The sequence below is a fragment of the Nerophis ophidion genome, linkage group LG08 (assembly GCF_033978795.1).
Source record: "Nerophis ophidion isolate RoL-2023_Sa linkage group LG08, RoL_Noph_v1.0, whole genome shotgun sequence".
NCBI classification, from domain to species: domain Eukaryota; kingdom Metazoa; phylum Chordata; class Actinopteri; order Syngnathiformes; family Syngnathidae; genus Nerophis; species Nerophis ophidion.
This window is the reverse complement of record NC_084618.1, coordinates 44,684,609-44,707,840: the sequence shown is the minus strand read 5'-3', so window position 1 is coordinate 44,707,840 and position 23,232 is coordinate 44,684,609. Positions and strand designations below refer to the sequence as shown.

Below are 23,232 nucleotides of genomic sequence, written 5' to 3'. Positions count from 1 at the left end.
TGCGCATGGAATATATATATATATATATATATATATATATATATACATATATATATATATATATATATACATATATACATATATATATATATATATATATATATATATACACAGCCCAGCCCCTGACCAAATTGTTTTAACCCAATGCGGCCCCCAGGTCAAAAAGTTTGGGGACCCCTGGATTAGAGCCTCACCCAAAAGAGTCACCCACAATTCCTTCAATTTTTCACTTTTTGGTGGAAAGCGTTTAAACACCTGATGTAATGCAGGTAGATAATTCACAATTAATATATTGACGCACATCTTTCTTATTTATGTGTTTCCCCTTGACTAGTTTCCCATGACAATACAGGGTATTATTGAGATAATCACAATGACATGAGCAAAGTAATTCATTATAGTAAATAATTAGTGGGTGGTTGAAAGCATCGCTAAAATGCTGCTCGTGCTTTGTCAGTATTCTCCCAAAAGCAGAGTGGGATGCTGTGAAATCATTTCAACAATTTTAGATTCAAATGATTTGCTGATATATGATCTGATGAGTTCAAACGAGGATCGTGTTCAACCAGCTTTTCTTTTCTTTTTTCTACTAAAATTGTCTCCTCATTGAATTGACGATGTTTATGTTAATAGTGAATGAAAAACTTCTGTGTCTTAAATGGAATATTTCAATCAGTAAACTGCTTATTGTGTACTTGACAGTTTAGTGCTGTCGTACTGCGCACGTTTGTAGTATTCGCCGCTTCTCTATTCTCCCCCTTTCAATTGTGATTTGGAATCACTCAAGTCCCTGACGGAAGTATTCCATTAAAGACACGGCCTTAGTGTTGCTGCGAATAACAAGTAGGAATGAAAGTTGTCTATGATGCTTACCCCTGTTGTATGCAGACCTTTAAAAGCCCCTGTTGAGTTTGAGGGTTTACTGTGAACTGGGATCGCTGCTGTTTCTGTCTGACATTTAAGCATGTCAGCGCCTGCAGATGGCAGTCTGCTCCCTGCATGCAACAGCTGACCTAATCTCTGAGACACACACGCTTGTCAATGAAGTGTTAGGTGACTGGAGAGGAGAGCATGTAGTGCATTGAAGACCGTACACTGAATTATTGCAGCTAATAAAAGGCTCTAACTACATATTCTGAGACTGATTTTACTTTACCCAACCAAGTTGGTTCTGTTGATTTTTATTATTATAGTTTTATTTTTATTTTTTTCCCCAAGATGGCGCCGCTGTGGTGGCTGCTGTTGGCAGGAGCTCTGTGCTCTTGTGTCCTCCTTTAGTGTTCCTGATGTTTCCTTCTTGTTTTCATGCGGGGGTTTTTGCCTTTTGGATGGGAACCCTTTCGTCACTTCTGCCGTGCTTTATTTGTGAACTTCGGGATTTGCCTCCCGGGAGCCTTTTGGCCATGGAGACCAGCTGCTGGGTCTCTTCCACACCAGAGTCCGTTTGGAGAGACTGGAGGAGATGCGGTTGAAGAGACAAGGCTGTGGAAGGTGGAGTCGGCTCTCTTGGTTGCTATGTTAGGTCTGCTCATGTCTCTGGCCATGTCCCCCACCCCAGGAGATGATGGCGTGGAACACCGCAGAGGCCACTACTGTGTATATGTTCGTTTTTTTGTTGTTTTACTTTTGTGGCTGTGTGTAGTGTAGAAACGGCTGTTCGCATCAGCTCTGCGCTTTAATGTGTTTAATGTCCTTTTTGGTCTTTGATGTTTCCCTCTCACACATGTTTATGTGCTATGGCTATGAGGCTTTTTTTCTTCCTTTGCCTGAGTCTGGACCCCCTCTCCAGGCACCCACGTTTTGACCACCCCTGTCTACCTGTAATGTTTGTCTGCTCTTGAACAGGATTGTGCTGAAAATCTTAATTTCCCCTCAGGGATTATTAAAGTGATTCTGATTCTGATACGTGAATGTCTCGTAAAGCTGTTTGCTGTAAAATGTGTCACTGTAAATTCACAGCAAATTACGAACTGATAATGGCATTGCTTTCATAGAAACTTTTCCAGAAATTTACAGTTACTGCAGAGGTGTGATTTTATGATGAATTGAAAAAAATGCATTTTGGTAATTACAGCACTGAACCTCAACCGCTTCTCAGTTTTTCCCCAATACCTTACAAGACCATACCCTGTGACTGTCCAACTTCCTTATACCGTACGTCCACATTGCCACCCTCTCCACTGAGGCCCCTACTGCCAGCTGCTGATGCTGAGAGAGAGTCTGGGGGCCTTTGTCTACTGTGCAGAGGGCCTCGCTCTTTTTGTGGTATCAACAGCTGGTAAGTACATCCTGAGACACCTCGGCATTGGCATGGCGCGCTTGTGTATTAATCCCTTTTTCATCATAGTCCAAAGCAGGGGGTACAAACTGCGGCCCGCGAGACACCACATGTTCTCCTTCCAACATGTTTTTGCCTAAATTTACTGCTTGGGATTACAAAACGCAATTTTTTTTCTAAACAGTGCACCCTGCGGCTTATAAAACTGTGCGGCTAATATATGTATTTTTCTTCGCTGAAGGCGATAAAAAGTTTTCAAAATACATTTTTTTAAAAACAAGCAATGTGAAGGGGTTTTATTGTTTGTGCTATGGCACCATCTTTTGGACGAGTTTGGCACTGCGGTTGCTATCGTCCTTTCATTTTAGCGGTAGTGCCTTTTTTTCCGGCTATTTAGTCTTCCATTGCCAACCATAGCGTTCTACTCTTACAAATTCTTCATTTATCAGTCCAAGCAACATTTGTAATATTTACAATGAAACTGATTATACTTATTAAATTGTCCCATGTGTGATGTCTCAGTCTGTACCTGCTATTGTAATAATCAAGTGACAGTTGTTAGAAGTAGCTAATATGCTAACACGTTTTATGAGGTCGTTAGTATTAATAACTTACAGTAGCATTCTTTTTGTATTGTTTCAGTTTTTACAAATCCATCCATCCATCCATTTCCTACCGCTTGTCCCTTTCGGGTTCCTCAGTGTATTCACCAAAATGTCACCGTGGAGTTACTGAGAGCTGTTTGGAGTTAGCTTCCGCAGCTAGTGGGTCCATGGCGATGACTTCTGTTTTGTTTGATCAGGCGTTTTACTGCCGTGTTACAGACACCGTTTTGTAACAATTAAGAAATGCAAATAAACATTTACAAAATCTTTTGTTTTTACCTGAAATGTAGTGGGTTTCGGCTAACAGACAGGTGTGCTCTATAGTCCGTCAAATAGAGTACATTAGACATATATATATATATATATATATATATATATATATATATATGGCTAATGTGTGTATATATATATATATATATATACACACAGTGGGGCAAAAAAGTATTTAGTCAGCCACCGATTGTGCAAGTTCTCCCACTTGAAATGATGACAGAGGTCTGTAATTTTCATCATAGGTACACTTCAACTGTGAGAGACAGAATGTGAAAAAAAATCTAGGAATTCACATTGTAGGAATTTTAAAGAATTTATTTGTAAATTATGGTGGAAAATAAGTATTTGGTCAACCATTCAAAGCTCTCACTGATGGAAGGAGGTTGTGGTTCAAAATCTCACGATACATGGCCCCATTCATTCTTTCCTTAACATGGATCAGTCGTCCTGTCCCCTTAGCAGAAAAACAGCCCCAAAGCATGATGTTTCCACCCCCATGCTTCACAGTAGGTGTGGTGTTCTTGGGATGCAACTCAGTATTGTTCTTCCTCCAAACACGAGTTGAGTTTATACCAAAATGGATACATGGATGATACAGCAGAGGATTGGGAGAATGTCATGTGGTCAGATGAAACCAAAATAGAAGTTTTTTGTATAAACTCAACCGGTCGTTTTGTCACGGTGTCATTGTTGAAACCCAGGAAAGACAATCCATCGAAATAACCCAGTGTCAAGCGAAATAAGTGCTCGCTGCAAAATAAGTGCCCATGCGTGTCGGGGCATATATTTAGCGCTTTAAGAGCGAAATATATGCCCACCCTATTGTATACAGTGTGTATGGGACGGCTTGCCAAATAATTGCCCCTGTGGATTTGCTGATATTGTTAGCTAAAATAAAAACAGTATCATACGAAAGTTACAGTGATATATATTGTCTTAGGAAAATAAATATGGTGAGGATGAAACAAATAAGATCAGTAGTTTTAATTTTGGTGAGTTAAGCTTTTAAAAATAGTGGACAGTCTCTCTCTCGCTACACACATGTTGGTTTGACAATGACGCCGCCCTGCCAAAAAACTGCCCGGCGCGCCTATGGACTGCGCAGGTGCGCGCATGCGCACACTCCCCCTGAGCACTTATTTCGGCTGCGCACAGATTTGGCTTGACACCGGACACATTTAAGAGTAACACGAGAAGTCCAAGTATGCGGAAGTGTTTGTTTTGGTGTCACTTAAGTGTTCTCCATTGTCTATTGTCTCCTTGTCACACGGCGGTGGTTTGACTTGCTAAGATGGCGAGTAAACAGTCGCTGCCCTTTTAAGTCCACCACACCCTCAGGTTTGTTCGTTCGCTTGCTTGTTTTGTCAGCGCGTTGGTTTTATAGCAAGTGCCATTGTTTGACACGTCTTCATTCTCCGCTCGCTCCGGCCGAGTGACTCGTCTTCTTCCTGACACGCAAACATCGCGTCCACAATGTGTCATCTTCAGCTGAGGACTCTGCTTTTTGGCGCCTGGCTGTTGGCTTACGTCACCTTTCTGCTCTCCATCAGGAGAATGTGGACCATCAGGCACTCTCGGAGTCCACTGGCACGCACACTCTTTGCGAACATGTTGAACGAAGGTGAGGGAACTGCACTGGAGACTCACCAGGTATGAATTATAATCTTATTATTACTATTATTATTAAGATTGACATTAGTTTGCCCTGTCAGTGGGTGTTTTTGATGAGGGATTGCAAGACATCCTTGTTCTAAACAAATGCTAAGACAGCACAACTTTTGAATGATCACTACTTTTAAAGTCACTGGAAACACATTATTATAAATTCACACGCTATTAAAGGCCTACTGAAACCCACTACCGACCACGCAGTCTGATAGTTTATATATCAATAATGAAATATTAACATTGCAACACATGCCAATACGGCCGGTTTAGTTTACTAAATTATAATTTAAAATTGCGCGCATATGTATAATGCTAAACATCGCGGTATAATGACGCGTGCGCGTGACGTCACGCATTGTAGAGGACATTTAGTTCCAGCACCGTTCCCCGCTATAAGTCGTCTCTTTTCATCGCATAGTTCCACAGTATTATGGACATCTGTGTTGCTGAATCTTTTGCAATTTAGTCAATGAATAATGGAGACGTCAAAGAAGAAAGCTGTAGGTGGGAAGCAGTGTATTGTGGCCGCCTTTAGTAACACAAACACAGCCAGTGTTTTATTGTTTACATTCCCTAAAGATGACAGTGAAGCTTTACTATGGAACATAGCGTTCAAGCGAACACGGTTGGATTGGACCACACACACAAAGTACAGTGTATTATGCAGCGATCATTTCGAAAGAGGGTCCGTTGCGAAGGGCAAAGATGGGTATCGCCACCACCCGTCGACTGGTGCTGAAGAAATGTGCGGGCCGACCTTCAGGTTGTACAGGTACGACCATATAATCTCACTAAAACACTAGTAACACAATAAGCAGATAAGGGATTTTCCAGAATTATCCTAGTAAATGTGTCTAATAACATCTGAATCGCTCCCAGTGTATAGACTTTTTTTTCTTTCTAGTCTTTCACTCTCACTTTCCTCATCCACAAATCCTTCATCTTTGCTCAAATTAATGAGGACATCGTCGCTGTCTCGCTCTCGCTGCTGGTGGCCATTATTGTAAACAATGTTCAGATGTGAGGAGCTCTACAACCCGTGACGTCACGTGCATATCGTCTGCTACTTATGGTACAGGCAAGGCTTATTTATCAGCACCAAAAGTTGCAAACTTTATCGTCGATGTTCTCTACTAAATCTTTTCAGCAAAAATATGGCAATATCGCGAAATGATCAAGTATGACACATAAAATGGACCTGCTATCCCCGTTTAAATAAGAAAATCTCATTTCAGTAGGCCTTTAATGACACACATTGGCAACTCAAATACGCAACACAGATGTCCAGAATACTGTGGAATTATGCAATGAAAACAGACGACTTATAGCTGGGAACGATGCTGGCACAAAATGTCCTCTACAGTGCGTGACGTCACGCGCACGCGTCATCATACCGAGACGTTTTAGCAGGATTTTTCGGCACAAAATTTAAAATTACAATTTAGTAAACTAACCTGGCCGTATTGGCATGTGTTGCAATGTTAAGATTTCATCATTGATATATAAACTATCAGACTGCGTGGTCGGTAGTAGTGGGTTTCAGTAGGCCTTTAACTTTAAATAAATAATTGTCACTTTTCCTGGAATTCCACATTTTTATTCAGTTAGACTTTACAGCATTCGTACACCGTTCCTGGAGAAATTGCCTTCTCAAGTTTGAATATATGTTTTAGAACAGAGGTTCTCAAACTTTTTCCACAATGTTTCGCTTCAGAAAAAACGTGGCTCTAAGTACCACCTCAATGACCAACATTAAAATTCAGTAGCATATTAGGTCTAAGTATTCATTAAAAACAAGGCAGAGGTTTTATTCTATCCATCCATTTTCTACCGCGTGTCCCTCTTGGGATCGCGGTGGTGACTGGAGCCTATCCCAGCTGCATTCGAGCGGAAGGCAGGGTACACCTAACCTGACTCTCGCCAGACCCTTGCAGTTAGCTGAGCTCTACACAATGATCTGGGTTTTCTCAATAGTAGATGTATTTCAGAAGGCAAGGCCAAGTAAAAAAAAAATCATTGTATGTGATTGGTCAAACCACTTGTCCATTATCTTGATTGACATGCTACTTCAAACACTCACATCAAAATCAACCCGTGACGCTGATGAGAGCGACGCTGGGAAATCCAAAACAGAACAGTCGACATATTGGATATAATAAAAAGAAAAAAGATATAATATAATAATTCAGCAGGAAGCACAGTGACACAGGGGTTAGTGCATATGCCTCTCAATACAAAGGTCCTGAGTAGTCCTGAGTTCAATCCTGGGCTCTGGATCTTTCTGTGTGGAGTTTGCATGTTCTCCCCATGACTGCGTCGGTTCCCTCTGGGTACTCCGGCTTCCTCCCACCTCCAAAGACATGCACCTGGGGATAGGTTAATTGGCAACACTAAATTGGCCCTAGTGTGTGAATGTTGTCTGTCTATCTGTGTTGGTCCTGCGATGAGGTGACGACTTGTCCAGGGTGTACACTGCCTACCGCCCGAATGCAACTGAGAGGCTCCAGCACTCCCCACAACCCCGAAAGGGACAAACGGTAAAAAAATGGATGGATGCATAATAATCAAACCTCACGAAGCTGATCCTCTACCAGAGCAATCAGCAGGGAGACAATTATAACGACTGTGTTCTGCACTCGTCCCATTTCCTTCACCATCAGTGGAGCAATTTGATAAATCAAGCTCTTGCCAAACCCGGTCGGAAGAAGAGCCAAAACATCCTTGCACCAATAAATGCTTTCAAAACCGTTCTTTGTTCATCTTTTAAAAAATGAATATTCGATTGATGTCGCAAAACAGTTGCAATAGCAGAATCAATGTCAGCATATGACTCCTCGCTGCATGCCGCTATTGGTGTTTGAATCGAACAGTTGCTTTGGCGCTACATCACATCTCTGATTGGTTCATTATTTTTGCAATCTTGAAGGAGTTTGCATTCCCCTCTATCTCAGATCCTTGTGTGGAGCTCTGCGAACTACAAGGATCTGGCAAGAGTCAGGTTCAGCATTAAGGGTTGGAATTGGAGGTTGAATCACCAAAAATGATTCCTGGGCGCACAACCGCTGCTGCCCACTGCTCCCCTCACCTCCCAGGGGGTGAACAAGGGTGATGGGTTAAATGCAGAGAATAATTTCGCCACATCTAGTATGTGTGTGACAATCATTGGTACTTTAACTTTAGTATACCCCCTGGACAAGTCGCCGCCTCATCGCAGAGGTTTTATTCAACGGGTATATTTAATGTATTTGATCATTGTAACATTACATTTAGTTTGAACATTAACACTGTGTTTAAATATACACTACCGTTCAAAAGTTTGGGGTCACCCAAACAATTTTGTGTTTTCCATGAAAAGTCACACTTATTCACCACCATACATTGTGAAATGAATAGAAAATAGAGTCAAGACATTGACAAGGTTAGAAATAATGATTTGTATTTGAAATGAGATTTTTTTTACATCAAACTTTGCTTTCGTCAAAGAATCCTCCATTTGCAGCAATTACAGCATTGCAGACCTTTGGCATTCTAGCTGTTAATTTGTTGAGGTAATGTGGAGAAATTGCACCCCACGCTTCTAGAAGCAGCTCCCACAAGTTGTATTGGTTGGATGGGCACTTCTTGCGTACCATACGGTCAAGCTGCTCCCACAACAGCTCAATGGGGTTCAGATCTGGTGACTGCTCTGGCCACTCCATTACCGATAGAATACCAGATGCCTGCTTCTTCTCTAAATAGTTCTTGCACAATTTGGAGGTGTGTCTTGGGTCATTGTCCTGTTGTAGGATGAAATTGGCTCCAATCAAGCGCTGTCCACAGGGTATGGCATGGTGTTGCAAAATGGAGTGATAGCCTTCCTTATTCAGAATCCCTTTTACCCTGTATAAATCTCCCACCTTACCAGCACCAAAGCAACCCCAGACCATCACATTGCCTCCACTATCCTTAACAGATGGTGTCAGGCATTCTTCCAGCATCTTTTCAGTTGTTCTGCGTCTCACAAACGTTCTTCTTTGTGATCCAAACACCTCAAACTTGGATTCAGCCGTCCACAACACTTTTTTCCAGTCTTCCTCTGTCCAATGTCTGTGTTCTTTTGCCCATCTTAATCTTTTTATTTTATTGGCCAGTGTCAGATATGGCTTTTTCTTTGCCACTCTGCCCTGAAGCCCAGAGTCCCACAGCCGCCTCTTCACTGTAGATGTTGACACTGGTGTTTTGCGGGTACTATTTAATGAAGATGCCAGTTGGGGACCTGTCTGTGAGATGTCTGTTTCTCAAACTAGATACTCTAATGTACTTATCTTCTTGCTCAGTTGTGCAACGCGGCCTCCCACTTCTTGTTCTACTCTGGTTAGAGCCTGTTTGTGCTGTCCTCTGAAGGGAGTAGTACACATCGTTGTAGGGAATCTTCAATTTCTTAGCAATTTCTCGCATGGAATAGCCTTCATTTCTAAGAACAAGAATAGACTGTCGAGTTTCAGATGAAAGTTCTCCTTTTCTGGCCATTTTGAGCATTTAATTGACCACACAAATGTGATGCTCCAGAAACTCAATCCGCTCAAAGGAAAGTCAGTTTTGTAGCTTCTGTAACGAGCTAAACTGTTTTCAGATGTGTGAACATGATTGCACAAGGGTTTTCTAATCATCAATTAGCTTTCTGAGCCAATGAGCAAACACATTGTACCTTTAGAACACTGGAGTGATAGTTGCTGGGAATGGGCCTCCATACACCTATGTAGATATTGCACAAAAAAACAGACATTTGCAGCTAGAATAGTCATTTACCACATTAGCAATGTATAGTGTATTTCTTTAAAGTTAAGACAAGTTTAAAGTTATCTTCATTGAAAAGTACAGTGCTTTTCCTTCAAAAATAAGGACATTTCAATGTGACCCCAAACTTTTGAACGGTAGTGAAGGTAACTAAAACACTGTACTTTAATAAAGTGATTTTTGGCGTACCCCCATTGTTTCATTAATCACTGTTTTACAATTTGGTAGTGCTAATCTGCTATGGTGATGGCACTTCATTAAATATGAACTTGAACATTCATGTGATTGTTGTTACTTTTGCTCCAGTGGTACCACTGCAGTCCTGATCTACTGGGTGAATCTGTGCGACCCCGGTTTGTTCAGAGCCATCTGGACTTGGGCACAACGGCTTTCCTCAAGCAGAGCGTGGAGAAGTCTACTTGGCTGTTCACTCAACTCTACCATTCCTTTGTATCAACTGTTCTCTCGCCTGTGGTCTCACGTACCTCCATCAATGGGTGAGTCCAACAGTACAGGCCCGTCTGGCCACACGGGAACATTTTTTGGTGGGAACAGTAAAACATTCAGCCTTTCATCCACACATCGACGGCGTTCAGGGTGGCCTGAAAGTGGCATGAAAGTCTGTTAATGCCTATTTGTCGTTATCATGTGAACAAACAAACCACTACTTTTTCATACCATACCAACTTTATTTGTAGAGCCCTTTTAAAAGCAACCACCGTTGAGAAACAAAGAGCTGTACACCACAAATATGTATAATAAAGGTAAGCCTAAAAGCAAGGAAATAAAATTACAGATATAATTGAAAACAAAGGTACAATATATATTTAGGAATATAAAGATCGGACACAAAATGATCTTAAAAACCAATCCATCCATCCATTCTACCGCTTTTTCCCTTACGAAGTAGCAGGGAGTGCTGAAGCCATTCCCAGCTGCACAACAATAAATCAAATAAAAGCTAGTAAGTAAAGTGGGTTGTAAAATTGGTCTTTAATGTGGTCAAGGCTCCTTTTACACTGGACCCTAGGGTTGTACGGTATACCGGTATTAGAATAGTGCCGCGATACTAATGAATAATATTCGGTACTATACCGCCTCCGTTTTGGAATCTGATCTTTTAAAATGTGACAACAGTCTAATCAGCAATGCGATCTGTTTGCGACTTTTACGTCATCTTTGGTCGAGCTTACTTTGTGTGTGCACCGTGATCACTTTTCTTTTTGCAATTTTCCTCTTTGTCCTCTTGCATTGTTTTCCATCATCTGACTACACTTCACTTTTTCCACATTTTATGTTACACCATTATTCCAGAATTTAATACATTTTGTCCTCAACATTCTACAGACAATACCCCATTATGACAATGGGAAAAGTTTTTATTTTTTTATTTTCAAATTTATTAAAAATAAAAATAAAATCAGCCTTTGCGCAATCCTTTCTTGATGCACCTTTGGCAGAAATTACAGCCTCAAGTCTTTCTTAATACGATGCCACAAGCTTGGCACACCTATCATTGGGCAGGTTCACTCATTCCTCTTTGCAGCACCTTTCAACCTTTATCAGTTTGAGTGACAAGCGTTGGTTTTCATCCAGGATGTTTAATAGCCAAGGGGCCTATGTCAAAAGGGGGGAGACTCAGATACCACTGGGTCCAAAAACGGTATTTTCATCCTTTTTTTAAAAAAAAATTTATTTAAGTTTAAATACATTTGGGGCCATCCATCCAAGCTTCAATATTGTCAAGGTAAACAAGAAGTGGCTGCACCGTGGAGACATGTTTTTTCTTCAAAGGAAAACCCGTTAGGCTGTCATCAACATAGCGGTGGAAAAAATGTCATGCCTTCTTAGGCTTGAGCACAGTGGCAGTAAATAAATGGAAAAAAAGTAGTGGTTCTTCCACTGAACCTTGTGGGGCACCACAGGAGCAACATAATATTATGTGCCAGCATGTTTCCCCACGTCATTAAGTCTCAGTCACTGCAGGTGAGAGGACACGGTGGAGAAAATGAAAGCAACATCAAATATTTTTCTCCTCCCAGGTATACTTTTAGTTTGGGACAAACAGGTTTGTTTCCCAATATCGTCTACATTTGTAAGCACTGCGCTCTTAAATGCACGCCGAGATTCTACACTACGAAGTGAAGCGAGGCAAATAAAGTGAAACAAAGTATTCGGCTCGGTTTACTCCGAGGTGTAATTGCTTTGCGCCATGTTTTCTCAAGCAAACAGCACTGATGCGCATGCGGCGACTTTGCGTTCCAGGAAGTAAGCAGTGTTGACTAAAATGCATCAATAAATGACAGAATTTCGATAATTAAACATTAAATTGTATTACTACCCATCTGGAATTTTACCACGGTTTATCAATATACCGTTTACAGATATATCCTTATTCAGGATGTTTTTCTTTAACAATCTACATCAGGTCTGGGCAATTATTTTTACTCGGGGCCAAATTTAGAGAAAAAAATGTGTCTGGGGGGCCGGTATATCTATTTTTAAGAACACCAATACTAAACCTCACAATAATGTCTGATTGAACGCTAAAAACGTTATGACAGACCGTTTTAAAAATAGAACATAATTTTTTTATTTATTTTTTTACTGGATGAGACACCCAGAATGTACATTTAAAATGAGGAATGTGGGATTTACAATATTAACCATGAACGATAAAACACTGAATATTGACAACATATAAACGTCACATCCCCTCTCGATCGACATATTTTACAATGCAACAAAAATGCAGCAAACAGCAAAATCTGAACGCAAAGGGTAAAAAAAAACCCCACCTACAATCTGATATCACTAAGCTTTCGAACTTTGTTGTAAAAATCTCCTTCCGCGTCGTTTCCTGACACCCACATTTCAGGCTGGCCACTCTGGAAACACAACCTCGTCTTGAGCTGCTGTGACTTAGATCATCATAGTAACTAGTACATCATGCAAAAGCGCAGATTCCAACCATTTAAATATTTTGTATACTTCAAGACTTACGGTAATTTGAAAACAACACTGCACATTATAATGGCAGGCTCAGTTTCCATCTTAAAGATCTAAAACAATTATTTGGGAATATCCGGGAGCCAGATTGAAAATTTTAACTGGCCGCATGCTAACCCTGCGCCTTAATTTGGCCAGGTCTGATCTACACTGTAGAGATATCAGTGGTTGTGAAGGAAGTTATTCCGACGTCCATGTTTGTGTCTGCTTACAGCGCTACTTGTGGTGAGGGATTGTATTACATCGTGACGCGTTCCGGTCCGAACATAACTCAGTGTTGAGCTGACACTGTGTGGATGTATATCCGTTCTCAACCCGGCAAAAAAAAAGAAAACCAAAATGTTCCCGTGTGAACAGGGCCTTAGTTTCACCTGTAGGGTTCAGTCTGACTGACATGCCGCACTCTTGCCCAGGTTTCTGGGTCGCGGCTCCATGTTTGTGTTTTCTGTGGAGCAGTTTCAGCGACTTCTCAACATAGACCCCGACTGGAAGGCCCCAAGACTCCTGGACCTTGGTGCAGGTGATGGTGCCGTTACAGAAATGATGCGAGGCCACTTCCAAGAGGTCTATGCCACTGAGATCTCGCCACCAATGAAATGGCATCTTCAAAGGAGGAATTTCAGGTGAAATTCAAATGTTTCTTTCTGTTTGATTATTTTTTGCAAGCACAGGTCTGAATGATTAGTGAGTAATTTCATCAAACACCAACACTGGGTGCCTATTTACATTAGAACATTCATAGCGTGTTCTTCTGGCCCCTCTTGCCTGCGAGCACATTGATATTTTGTTATACAACCTGTTTGCTTGTCTTATCACTTCTTTTCTGCTGTTGTACTTCAATTTCCCTGACTTTGTGGATGTTTTCTACAAATCCCATTTCCATATGAGTTGGGAAATTGTGTTAGATGTAAATATAAACGGAATACAATGATTTGCAAATCCTTTTCAACCCATATTCAGTTGAATATGCTACAAAGACAACATATTTGATGTTCAAACTGATAAAAATTTTTTTTTTTTTTTTTGCAAATAATCATTAACTTTAGAATTTCATGCCAGCAACAGGTGACAAAGAAGTTGGGAAAGGTGGCAATAAATACTGATAAACTTGAGGAATGCTCATCAAACACTTATATGGAACATCCCACAGGTGTGCAGGTTAATTGGGAACAGGTGGGTGCCATGATTGGGTATAGAAGCAGCTTCCATGAAATGCTAAGTAATTCACAAACAAGGATGGGGTGAGGGTAACTACTTTGTAAGCAAATTGTCGAACAGTTTTAGAACAACATTTCTCAACGAGCTATTGCAAGGAATTTAGGGATTTTACCATCTACGGTCAGTAAAATCATCAAAAAGGTTAAGAGAATCTGGAGAAATCACTGCATGTAAGCGATGATATTACAGCCTTTTGATCCCTCAGGCGGTACTGCACCAAAAACCGACATCAGTGTGTAAAGGATATCACCACATGGGCTCAGGAACACTTCATAAAACCCCTGTCAGTAACTACAGTTGATCGCTACATCTGTAAGTGCAAGTTAAAACTCTACTATGCAAAGCCAAATCCATTAATCAACAATATCCTGAATCGTCGCCGGCTTGGCTGGGCCCGAGCTCACCTAAGATGGACTGATGCAAAATAGAAAGGTGTTCTGTGGTCTGACAAGTCCACATTTCAAATTATATTTGGAAATAGAGGACGTGGTGTCTTCCAGAAAAAAAAGGAAAATAACCATCCGGATTGTTATAGGCGCAAAGTTCAAAAGCCAGCATCTGTGATGGTATGGCGGTGAATTAGTGCCCAAGGCATGGGTAACTTACACATCTGTGATGGCACCATTATGTTGAAAGGTCCATACAGGTTTTGGAGCAACATATGTTGTCATCCAAGCAACGTTATCATGGACGCCCCTCCTTATTTCAGCAAAACAAGTGTTACAACAGAGTGGCTTCATAAAAAAAGAGTGCGGGTACTTTCCTGGCCCGCCTGCAGTCCAGACCTGTCCCCTATCGAAAATGTGTGGCACATTATGAAGCGTAAAATACGACAGCAGAGGCCCCGGACTGTTGAACGACTGAAGCTTTACATAAAACAAGAATGGGAAAGAATTCCGCTTTCAAAGCTTCAACAATTAGTTTCCTCAGTTCCCAAACGTTTATTGAGTGTTATTAAAAGAAAAGGTGATATAACAAAGTGGTGAACATGTCCTTTCCCAACTACTTTGGCACGTGTTGCAGCCATGAAATTCTAAGTTAATTATTATTTTCAAAATAAAATAAAGTTTATGAGTTTGAACATCAAATATATTGTCTTTGTAGTGCATTCAATTGAATATGGGTTGAAAAGGATTTGCAAATCATTGTATTCCCTTTTATATTTACATCTAACACAATTTCCCAACTCATATGGAAACGGGGTTTGTAGTCTTATTTGAGGTCCTTCTGATCATAAGGTGGTAGCTGTTATTATTTGCGACAGTAGCAATCATATTCATTAAATGACATATGTTTACTATGCCCCCGAATGTGGTCGGTTTTACTTATGGATTATTTTGAGTCTTTGGATTCAATTGAAAATCCCATCAGGGCCAAAATTATCTTGTTATTCTTAGTACCTCCACATTGCTCAACCCATTCAAACCATTCCAATATGAAAACCTTAAGTATAACAACTGTTCACGTCGTAAAAATTAGTGGGTTTTTTTCAGGAGTTCCAAATTTTCCCCAACCCTAATTTTATTTTAATCTGAATTCTTACCATTTGCACATTTTTCAAATGATTAAAAACATTAAGGGTATCTTTCAACAACAAAACAAACATGTGCCCAAAAAATCCATTTGAAATGAATATATTTTTTCTACACAAGCTGTTTTTTACATTACAGCTGCCATCAGTATTCCACAATTTTGTTGTTCTTAATGGCAATAAAAGCATTTTCCGTTCTAATATGAAAGCATTCAGTTTTATTACAACGTTACACATTCAAATAATTACAACTTTTCTCATAAATCTATACATTCATATGTAGAAAACATGAAAACCTTAAGTATATCAATTGTTCACATTCAAATAATTACAACTTTTCCCGTAAATCTATATATTCCTATGTATAATTAACTTCTTCAGTTCATAGAGTACAAACTTTAAATATTGCCAACCTGTCCACTGGCTGTACTTAAGGATGGGTAGGGTACTGAAACTTGATTTCTTAAACTGGAAATGTTGTTTTTGCGGGGAATTTTGTCGATTATTCACATTCATTATGAGAGACATGACAATGGATGTTTTGTTTTTTATGCCCTCCAAATATTAAATAAATGTGATCAAACGTCCGCTTGGGAGCTATTCAATTCTGCCTATAAAGCCCCTAAAACCATCCAAACACCTCCATTAGGGTTTTGTATACATGATTTAAGTATATAAGTAGTAACATTTATAATGAAATTTAATATTTACACATTTTGATCATTTTAAGCATATGCGGCACATTAATTTCAAAAACGCATCACAGCGTTTGCTTTTTTTCATTCCTCATCACTACTGTAACTTCTTCTCACTGCAGACTTTGAGAACCAACAAACATATTAAAACATCACTTACTATACAATATCTGCTGTCCTTAGGATGCCGACTGCTGGGATGTTCATATATTCCCATTTAGATGAAACATGTCCCATAATCCTTGCAAGGAAATGGGATGGGGCGCAGGGGGACCAATCTCTTTTTGTGTCGTTCTCGCCAGTTCCAGGTCCTAAATGCTTGTCAAAGTGTCCCAATTTGTCTGATTATATCCTCAGCCATCTACTTTCCCAGTGAGATGCGTGATTTATGATGTAGAATAAATTTACAGGGAGCAAGGAAGTGAGGAAACAGTAGAACACTCGATGATGTAAACATAAGGACACAGGACGTGATCACGGTGCCTCTATAGTTTGTCTGCGTTAGCGCTTATAATGGCAATATCACTTATACTTGGTTAATGTTCATGTCACAAAATGTAAATGGAGTTTTATTGGCGCTTTTTGAATGGTTATTTATTTGATTTTATGGGTGGAATAGAGGACCTCCCATTGGCTCTACTGTAAGCAGACATGTATTTAAATTTTTTATATAATATTTAGAATGCATTTTTTTTTAATCCATCGGTCGTCTTGTCTTTCATAATGATTGTAAAAATTGCAATAAAAGTGCTGTTCCCCTTTAAAAGAGGGCCCTATAAAGATGTTCCTTTTTCTGGGCTATATGTGATGTCACAATAGGGCTGGGCCGATAAAACGATATCGATATATATCACGATATCATATATGTACTTTTTGGTCAAAGAAACCACAAAGAATGAAGCATGGTTGGTTGCATGAACAAAAGCACTTGTGGTCAATAAGCTAACAAAACAGTAAGTGGTCAGTGAGCAATGGGAGAGACATGCTTAACAGCCAATCGCTTAACTGTTGGTTGCACCATCTTGTTGTCTCGTTGTTGATTCTCTGCATGGAGTTAAAAAAGAAACTAAGAATGACTGAGTAAAAAGTCATCTCAGTCTAACGGACTGTAGTCCTTTGCCACACTCATCTTTTCTTTTCAACCCTCGTTCGTTCCTTATTCGGATGTACATAAACTACAGGTAGGAACTAAAGTGCAGGACTGTATGAAGAAAATAAATAACATGTAACAAGTGTGCTACTTTAAAATAATAATTTAGTCCGACATTTAAATAACTGCATAACATAAATTAATTTCCATACTAAAATAGGAATAAGAGACCAAATTAAATGTTACACAGATCATGTAACATCCTGGCAGTGAACCATTTGCTGCGAAAGGCATTATTCATATTGTGTTATTGTGATGTAATTTAATTTTAAGGAATATGTGCGGTATCAGGGAAAAGTTACGCAGTAATTGTAACTGTACTTTAGTTTGAAGGTTTGCAACTTCCGCCTGTACGTGAGCTGAACAGGAAGTGGTGTTTATATACATTTCTTCTCTGACTTAAATAGATAAGTTGATGGAGATGGAGAGCAGCATTTGAGTTGACACCCAGCCGATTCAGAGTTGTTGTGTTAGAGCTACTTCGTGAACAGGAGGTAGCCAGTCAAAATAGCTACTACGCTCCCGTTTCTCCAAATTTATATTTTCACACTTTGCGCTATTTTGCAGCGGAGATAGGCTCCAGCAACCCCAAATGGGACAAGCAGTAGTAAAAGGATGGATGAATGGATGTAATACTTCTAGCATTTCTTACGTATTCTTTATTTGTGCACCTTCATTTAAAGAGGTTATTGTTAAGTTTCTATTGTTATTTTACAATTGTGAGTTTTTTCCATGGTTGTTTTGATCATTTCTTCCCTTGTTGCCTTGATGGCTGAGGAATTATAATCAAAGGAAGGTTACATTTGAAATAAAAGTCTTAACATTTAATGTATTTTTGTCATGGTCCATTTTTTCCATAGGTCTTAAAAATAACAATTATTCTCCATAATATAAAAAAACATTTATTGCGATGCAGTTTTCAGTCATATCGCCCAGCCCTATGTCACGGATTGACAGACTTTTATGTTTATTTGTCCACATTTTACATGGCCTTGTCGACATGTGCCAGCATGAAATTGGATAAGCAGCTAAACTCTGACAAAGAACGAGGAAAACATTGCAACATTACTACTTGGTTTGAGGAAACAGAAAAGAGAAGCTAGGATAAAGTATTATTTTCATCTAATCTTGGCATGTGCACAATAACACCATTGTGCAAACATGAAGTAAAATAAATTAAGCATTTTTATTAGCCCCTCAAAGTGGATTTAAAATAGTATTTATAAAAATTGTCTAATTGAGTCATTGATAAATCATCTTATTTTATAGATTGCTGATCAGTTCTTGCGCCGCTGTATTTTACGTTTGCCCATCGTCCACAGATTACTGGGTATAGACGAGTGGCAGCAGAGTGGGCTTCAATTCGATGTGATCAGTTGTCTAAACCTGCTGGACCGCTGCGACGATCCTTTGCTTCTCTTGCGGGCCATCCGGCGATCACTCGTTCCGCACACGGGACGACTCATCCTGGCAACTGTTCTTCCTTTCCAGGCTTGGGTGGAAATCGGTCAGTCGGGTTGCTCCATTCGATACATTTGAATGAATACCACTGAATTACCCGCTCTGTTTATTCCCCTAAAGGAGGGACATGGCAGCGTCCCAAAGAACACCTGATCATACACGGGAAGACGTGGGAGGAGCAAGTCACCATCCTGACACATGACCTTTTCCAAATGGAGGGCTTTGAAGTGGAGGCAGTGAGCCGCTTGCCGTACCTCTGTGAAGGGGATATGTATGAGGATTACTATGTTCTGGATGATGCAGTGTTTGTCCTGAAGGCCTCAGTCACAACTGAAACATCACATCAATGATGAACAAAAGCAGCAATTTTGTCAAAATCAACTCTCCCTGGGTTGGTAGCCATTGAAAGAACTGACTCATTGTTTATTTATCTCGAAGGAGCTCAGGTTTTACATTGTCAAATTGTTGTGTGTGTGCCTGTTTGCAGAAAGTTGTGGTTCTTTAAGTATGCGGTTTCTTACACTGCATCAAATGTGAAATTAAAAATGTATGTATACATTTTGTAAAGCCAATTTGGAATCAACAAATATTCGTTATTTTAATGTTTTTACGTGATTTATTCTGTACTGTATAGTGTACACATGTAAAGACATAAATCAATCACTCTGGCGTCTAGAATAATAATGTGAGCCAAGTCGAGTATCAAAGTATCTTCCATCCATCCATCCATCCATCCATCCATCTTCTTCCACTTATCTGAGGTCGGGTCGTGGGGGCAGCAGCCTAAGCAGGGAAGTCTGGGCTTCCCTCTCCCCAGCCACTTCGTCTAGCTCTTCCCGGGGGATCCTGAGGCGTTCCCAGGCCAGCCAGGAGACGTAGTCTTCCCAACGTGTCCTGGGTCTTCCCCGTGGCCTCCTACCGGTTGGACGTGCCCTAAACACCTCCCTCTGGAGGCGTTCGGGTGGCATCCTGACCAGATGCCCGAACCACCTCAGCACATAATGGGGACATATGGGGTCCAAGACTTAAGTGTCTTTGAGGTGTCTTTTTTTAATACTTATGTGAAAATGTTTTCCTTTTTTATAGCGTTATGTGAATGTCTGTTGTCACTGCACAATGCTGCATTAAATCATGCCAAAAAATGGTGAATATTTGTGTTAAAAGAGTACATTAAGTTCCCAAATAAAAAGCTCTTTACATTTTGCAACTATCTAGCTCAAGGGTGTTTCATAACTTTGTCCAGTAAGGGTTGTATCTAAAAATCCAAAGTATGATTAAAGATGCTAAAACCAATTTGGGCTGAGAATCTCTGGATGCGATATGTGATACATGGTTACCAATAACAATATCTTGATACAGCAACACTGCCGTGATTGATAATACTATATAAATAAAAAAGGAAAAATGTCCTTTGTGGATCAATAAAGTTTGTGTAAGTCTAAAACATATTGCTTTTAGCAAACTATGGCATATAGGCATATACAGTTCATTATATCAGTGGTTCTCAAATGGGGGTACTTGAAGGTATGCCAAGGGGTACGTGAGATTATTTAAAATTATTCTAAATATAGCAACAATTCAAAAATCCTTTATAAATATATTTATTGAATAATACTTCAACAAAATATGAATGTAAGTTCATAAACTGTGAAAAGAAATGCAACAATGCAATATTCATTGTTCACTGCTACATTTTTGTGCACATTTTCCATAAATATTGATGTTAAAGATTTCTTTTTTTGTGAAGAAATGTTTAGAATTTATTTCATGAATCCAGATGGATCTCTATTACAATCCCACTTTAAGTTGATGATTACTTCTATGTGTAGAAATCTTTATTTACAATTGAATCACTTCTTTATTTTTCAACAAGTTTTTAGTTATTTTTATATCTTTTTTTCCAAATAGTTCAGGAAAGACCACTACAAATGAGCAATATTTTGCACTGCTATACAATTTAATAAATCAAAAACTGATGACATAGTGCTGTATTTTTTTTCTTTGTCTCTTTTTTTCCAACCAAAAATTCTTTGCTCTGATTATGGGGTAATTGAATTATAAAAAAAATGTTCACAGAGGGTACATCACTGAAAAAAGATTGAGAACCACGTATATGCATGAGACGACTGCAACTTACAGACCGCTTTTCCCCCATCCAATCTATTAAAGCCAAAATAAGTCCACTTATTTGGTTATGTTTATACTTGTCTGTCTATCTGTGTTGGCCCTGCGATGAAGTGGCGACTTGTCCAGGGTGTACCCCACCTTCTGCCCGAATGCAGCTGAGATAGGCTACAGCGACCCCCCCGGCCCTGTGAAAGGGATAAGCGGTAGAAAATGGATGGATGAAAGGATACTTCCTCTTTTGCAAATTTCTCAGCCATTGGTGCTACTCACTGAGGAAGAACAATTAAATAATTGCGTCATAAGCATAATATATGAGGTTTTATATATATATACTGTACACCAGTGGTTCTTAACCTTGTTGGAGGTACCAAACCCCACCAGTTTCACATGTGCATTCACTGAACCCTTCTTTAGTGAAAAATAAAATGTTTTTTTTTTTTTTTTTCAAATTCAAGAAAAAGTCATATGTTTTTTTACTGGTGCACAAAATAAACCGTGCATGACCATCACCTTGTTCAAACCAACACAGTGCATGAACTCACAACATATTACACACTTTAACATTAATTGATTAACGTGGACCCCGACTTAAACAAGTTGAAAAACTTATTCGGGTGTTACCATTTAGTGGTCAATTGTACGGAATATGTACTGTACTGTGTAAACTGTACTGTTTCATAAAATGTATTCTCTTCCTTTGCAATCTACTGGTAAAAGTTTCAATTGATCAATCAAAACAAGGGAACATTGTATCCATAATACGCCGATAGGGAGAAGTTTTTATTTACTCGATATGTCGGATGTGTGTTTACCTCTGTGGGAGAGGCTCCGCCGAACCCCTGAGGCCGACTCACCGAACCCCTACAGTTCGATCGAACCCAGGTTAAGAACCACTGCTATATACAGGTGCTGTTCATATTATTACAATATCATGAAAAAGTTGATTTATTTCAGTAATTATATTCAGAACATGAAACTTACATATTATATCAATTCATTACACACATAGTGATATATTTGAAATGTTTATTTATTTAAATGTTGATGATTAGTACTGACAAATACTGAAAATCCCAAATTCAGTATCTCAGAAAATTACAATATTAGTTACGACTAGTACCAAAAAATATCTTTTAGAAATGTGGGCCAACTGAAAAGTATGAACATGGAAAGTTTCAGCATGTACGGCAATCAATACTTAGTTGCAGCTCCTTTTGCCTGAATTGCTGCAGCAATACGGCGTGGCATGGAGTCGACCAGTCTGTTGCACTCCTCAGGTGTTATGAGAGCCCAGGTTGCTTTAATAGTGGCCTTCAGCTCTTCAGCATTGTTGGGTCTGGCATCTCGCATCTTCCGCTTCACAATACCCCATAGGTTTTCTATGGGGTTAAGGTCAGGTGAGTTTGCAGGCCAATCAAGAACAGGGATACCATGGTCCTTAAACCAGGTACTGGTAGATTTGGCAGTGTGCAGGTGCCAAATCATGTTGGAAAATGAAATCTTCACCTCCATAAAATTGGTCCGCGGCAGGCAGCATAAAGTGTTCTAAAACTTCCTGGTAGACTGCTGCATTGACCCTAGACCTCAGGAAACACAGTGGACCAACACCAGCAGATGACATGGCACCCCAGACCATTACCGATTGTGGAAATTTGACACTGGACTTCAGGCAACGTGGATTCTGTGCCTCTCCTGTCTTCCTCCAGACTCTGGGACCTTGATTTCCAAAAGAGATACAAAATGTACTTTCATCTGAAAACATAACTTTGGACCACTCAGCAGCAGTCCAGTCCTTTTTGTCTTGAGCCCAGGCGAGACGCTTTTGACGTTGTCTCTTATTCAAGAGTGGCTTTACACAAGGAATGCGACAGCTGAAGCCCATATCTTGCATACGTCGGTGCAAGGTGGTCCTTGAAGCACTGACTCCAGCTGCAGTCCACTCTTTGTGGATCTCCCCCACATTTTTGAATCTGTTTTGTTTGACAATCCTCTCCAGGGCGCGGTTATCCCTCTTGCTTGTACACTTTTTTCTACCACATCTTTGTCTTCCCTTCGCCTCTCTATTAATGTGCTTGGACACAGAGCTCTGGGGACATCCAACTTCTTAGGCAATGACCTTTTGTGTCTTGCCCTCCTTCTGTAAAGTATCAATGGTCATCTTTTGGACAGTTGTCAAGTCAGCAGTCTTCCCCATAATTGTGTGTCATACAGAATCAAAACGAGAGACCATTTAAAGGCTTTTCCAGGTGTTTTGAGTTAGTTAGCTAATTAGAGTGTGGCACCAGGTGTCTTCAATATCTGACCTTTTCACCATATTCTAATTTTCTGAGATGTTGAATTTAGGGTTTTCATTGGTTGTCAGCTATAATCATCTCCTTTTTGGCAAAAAACACTTGAAATGTATCAGTCTGTTTGGAATGAATGTATACATTCTACAAGTT

At 39.8% G+C, this 23,232-nt stretch overlaps 2 protein-coding genes across 3 annotated transcripts in view; both read left to right on the top strand.

Moving 5' to 3' along the window:
- The window catches only part of fasn (fatty acid synthase), a 78,071-nt gene extending 76,940 nt beyond the window's left edge, over window positions 1-1,131 (top strand). Inside the window, exon 42 of the mRNA XM_061908652.1 lies at window positions 1-1,131. This exon is cut by the window's left edge and continues 874 nt beyond it. The gene's annotated coding sequence lies outside the window, so the exon portion shown is untranslated.
- A 3,152-nt stretch (window positions 1,132-4,283) lies between these two features.
- Window positions 4,284-19,871, top strand: mettl9 (methyltransferase 9, His-X-His N1-histidine). Of its 2 annotated transcripts, XM_061908663.1 has the most exons (6): window positions 4,286-4,494; window positions 4,707-4,806; window positions 9,907-10,097; window positions 13,023-13,232; window positions 18,526-18,710; window positions 18,785-19,871. In XM_061908663.1, the coding sequence occupies exons 2-6, from the start codon at window positions 4,711-4,713 to the stop codon at window positions 19,012-19,014; spliced, it is 912 nt and encodes a 303-aa protein (XP_061764647.1). In that variant the 5' UTR covers window positions 4,286-4,494; window positions 4,707-4,710; the 3' UTR covers window positions 19,015-19,871. The 2 variants fall into 2 exon arrangements, with proteins under 2 accessions (XP_061764646.1, XP_061764647.1); XM_061908662.1 differs by having other exon boundaries at window positions 4,284-4,806.
- The last annotated feature ends 3,361 nt before the right edge of the window (window positions 19,872-23,232 follow it).

Bases quoted from the DNA above. Each gene is read 5' to 3' on its own strand.
- mettl9 (XM_061908662.1), top strand. From the start codon at position 4,630: ATGTGTCATCTTCAGCTGAGGACTCTGCTTTTTGGCGCCTGGCTGTTG. The intron at 10,098-13,022 runs GTGAGTCCAACA...ACTCTTGCCCAG, and splicing joins TCACGTACCTCCATCAATGG to GTTTCTGGGTCGCGGCTCCA. The intron at 13,233-18,525 runs GTGAAATTCAAA...CATCGTCCACAG, and splicing joins CTTCAAAGGAGGAATTTCAG to ATTACTGGGTATAGACGAGT.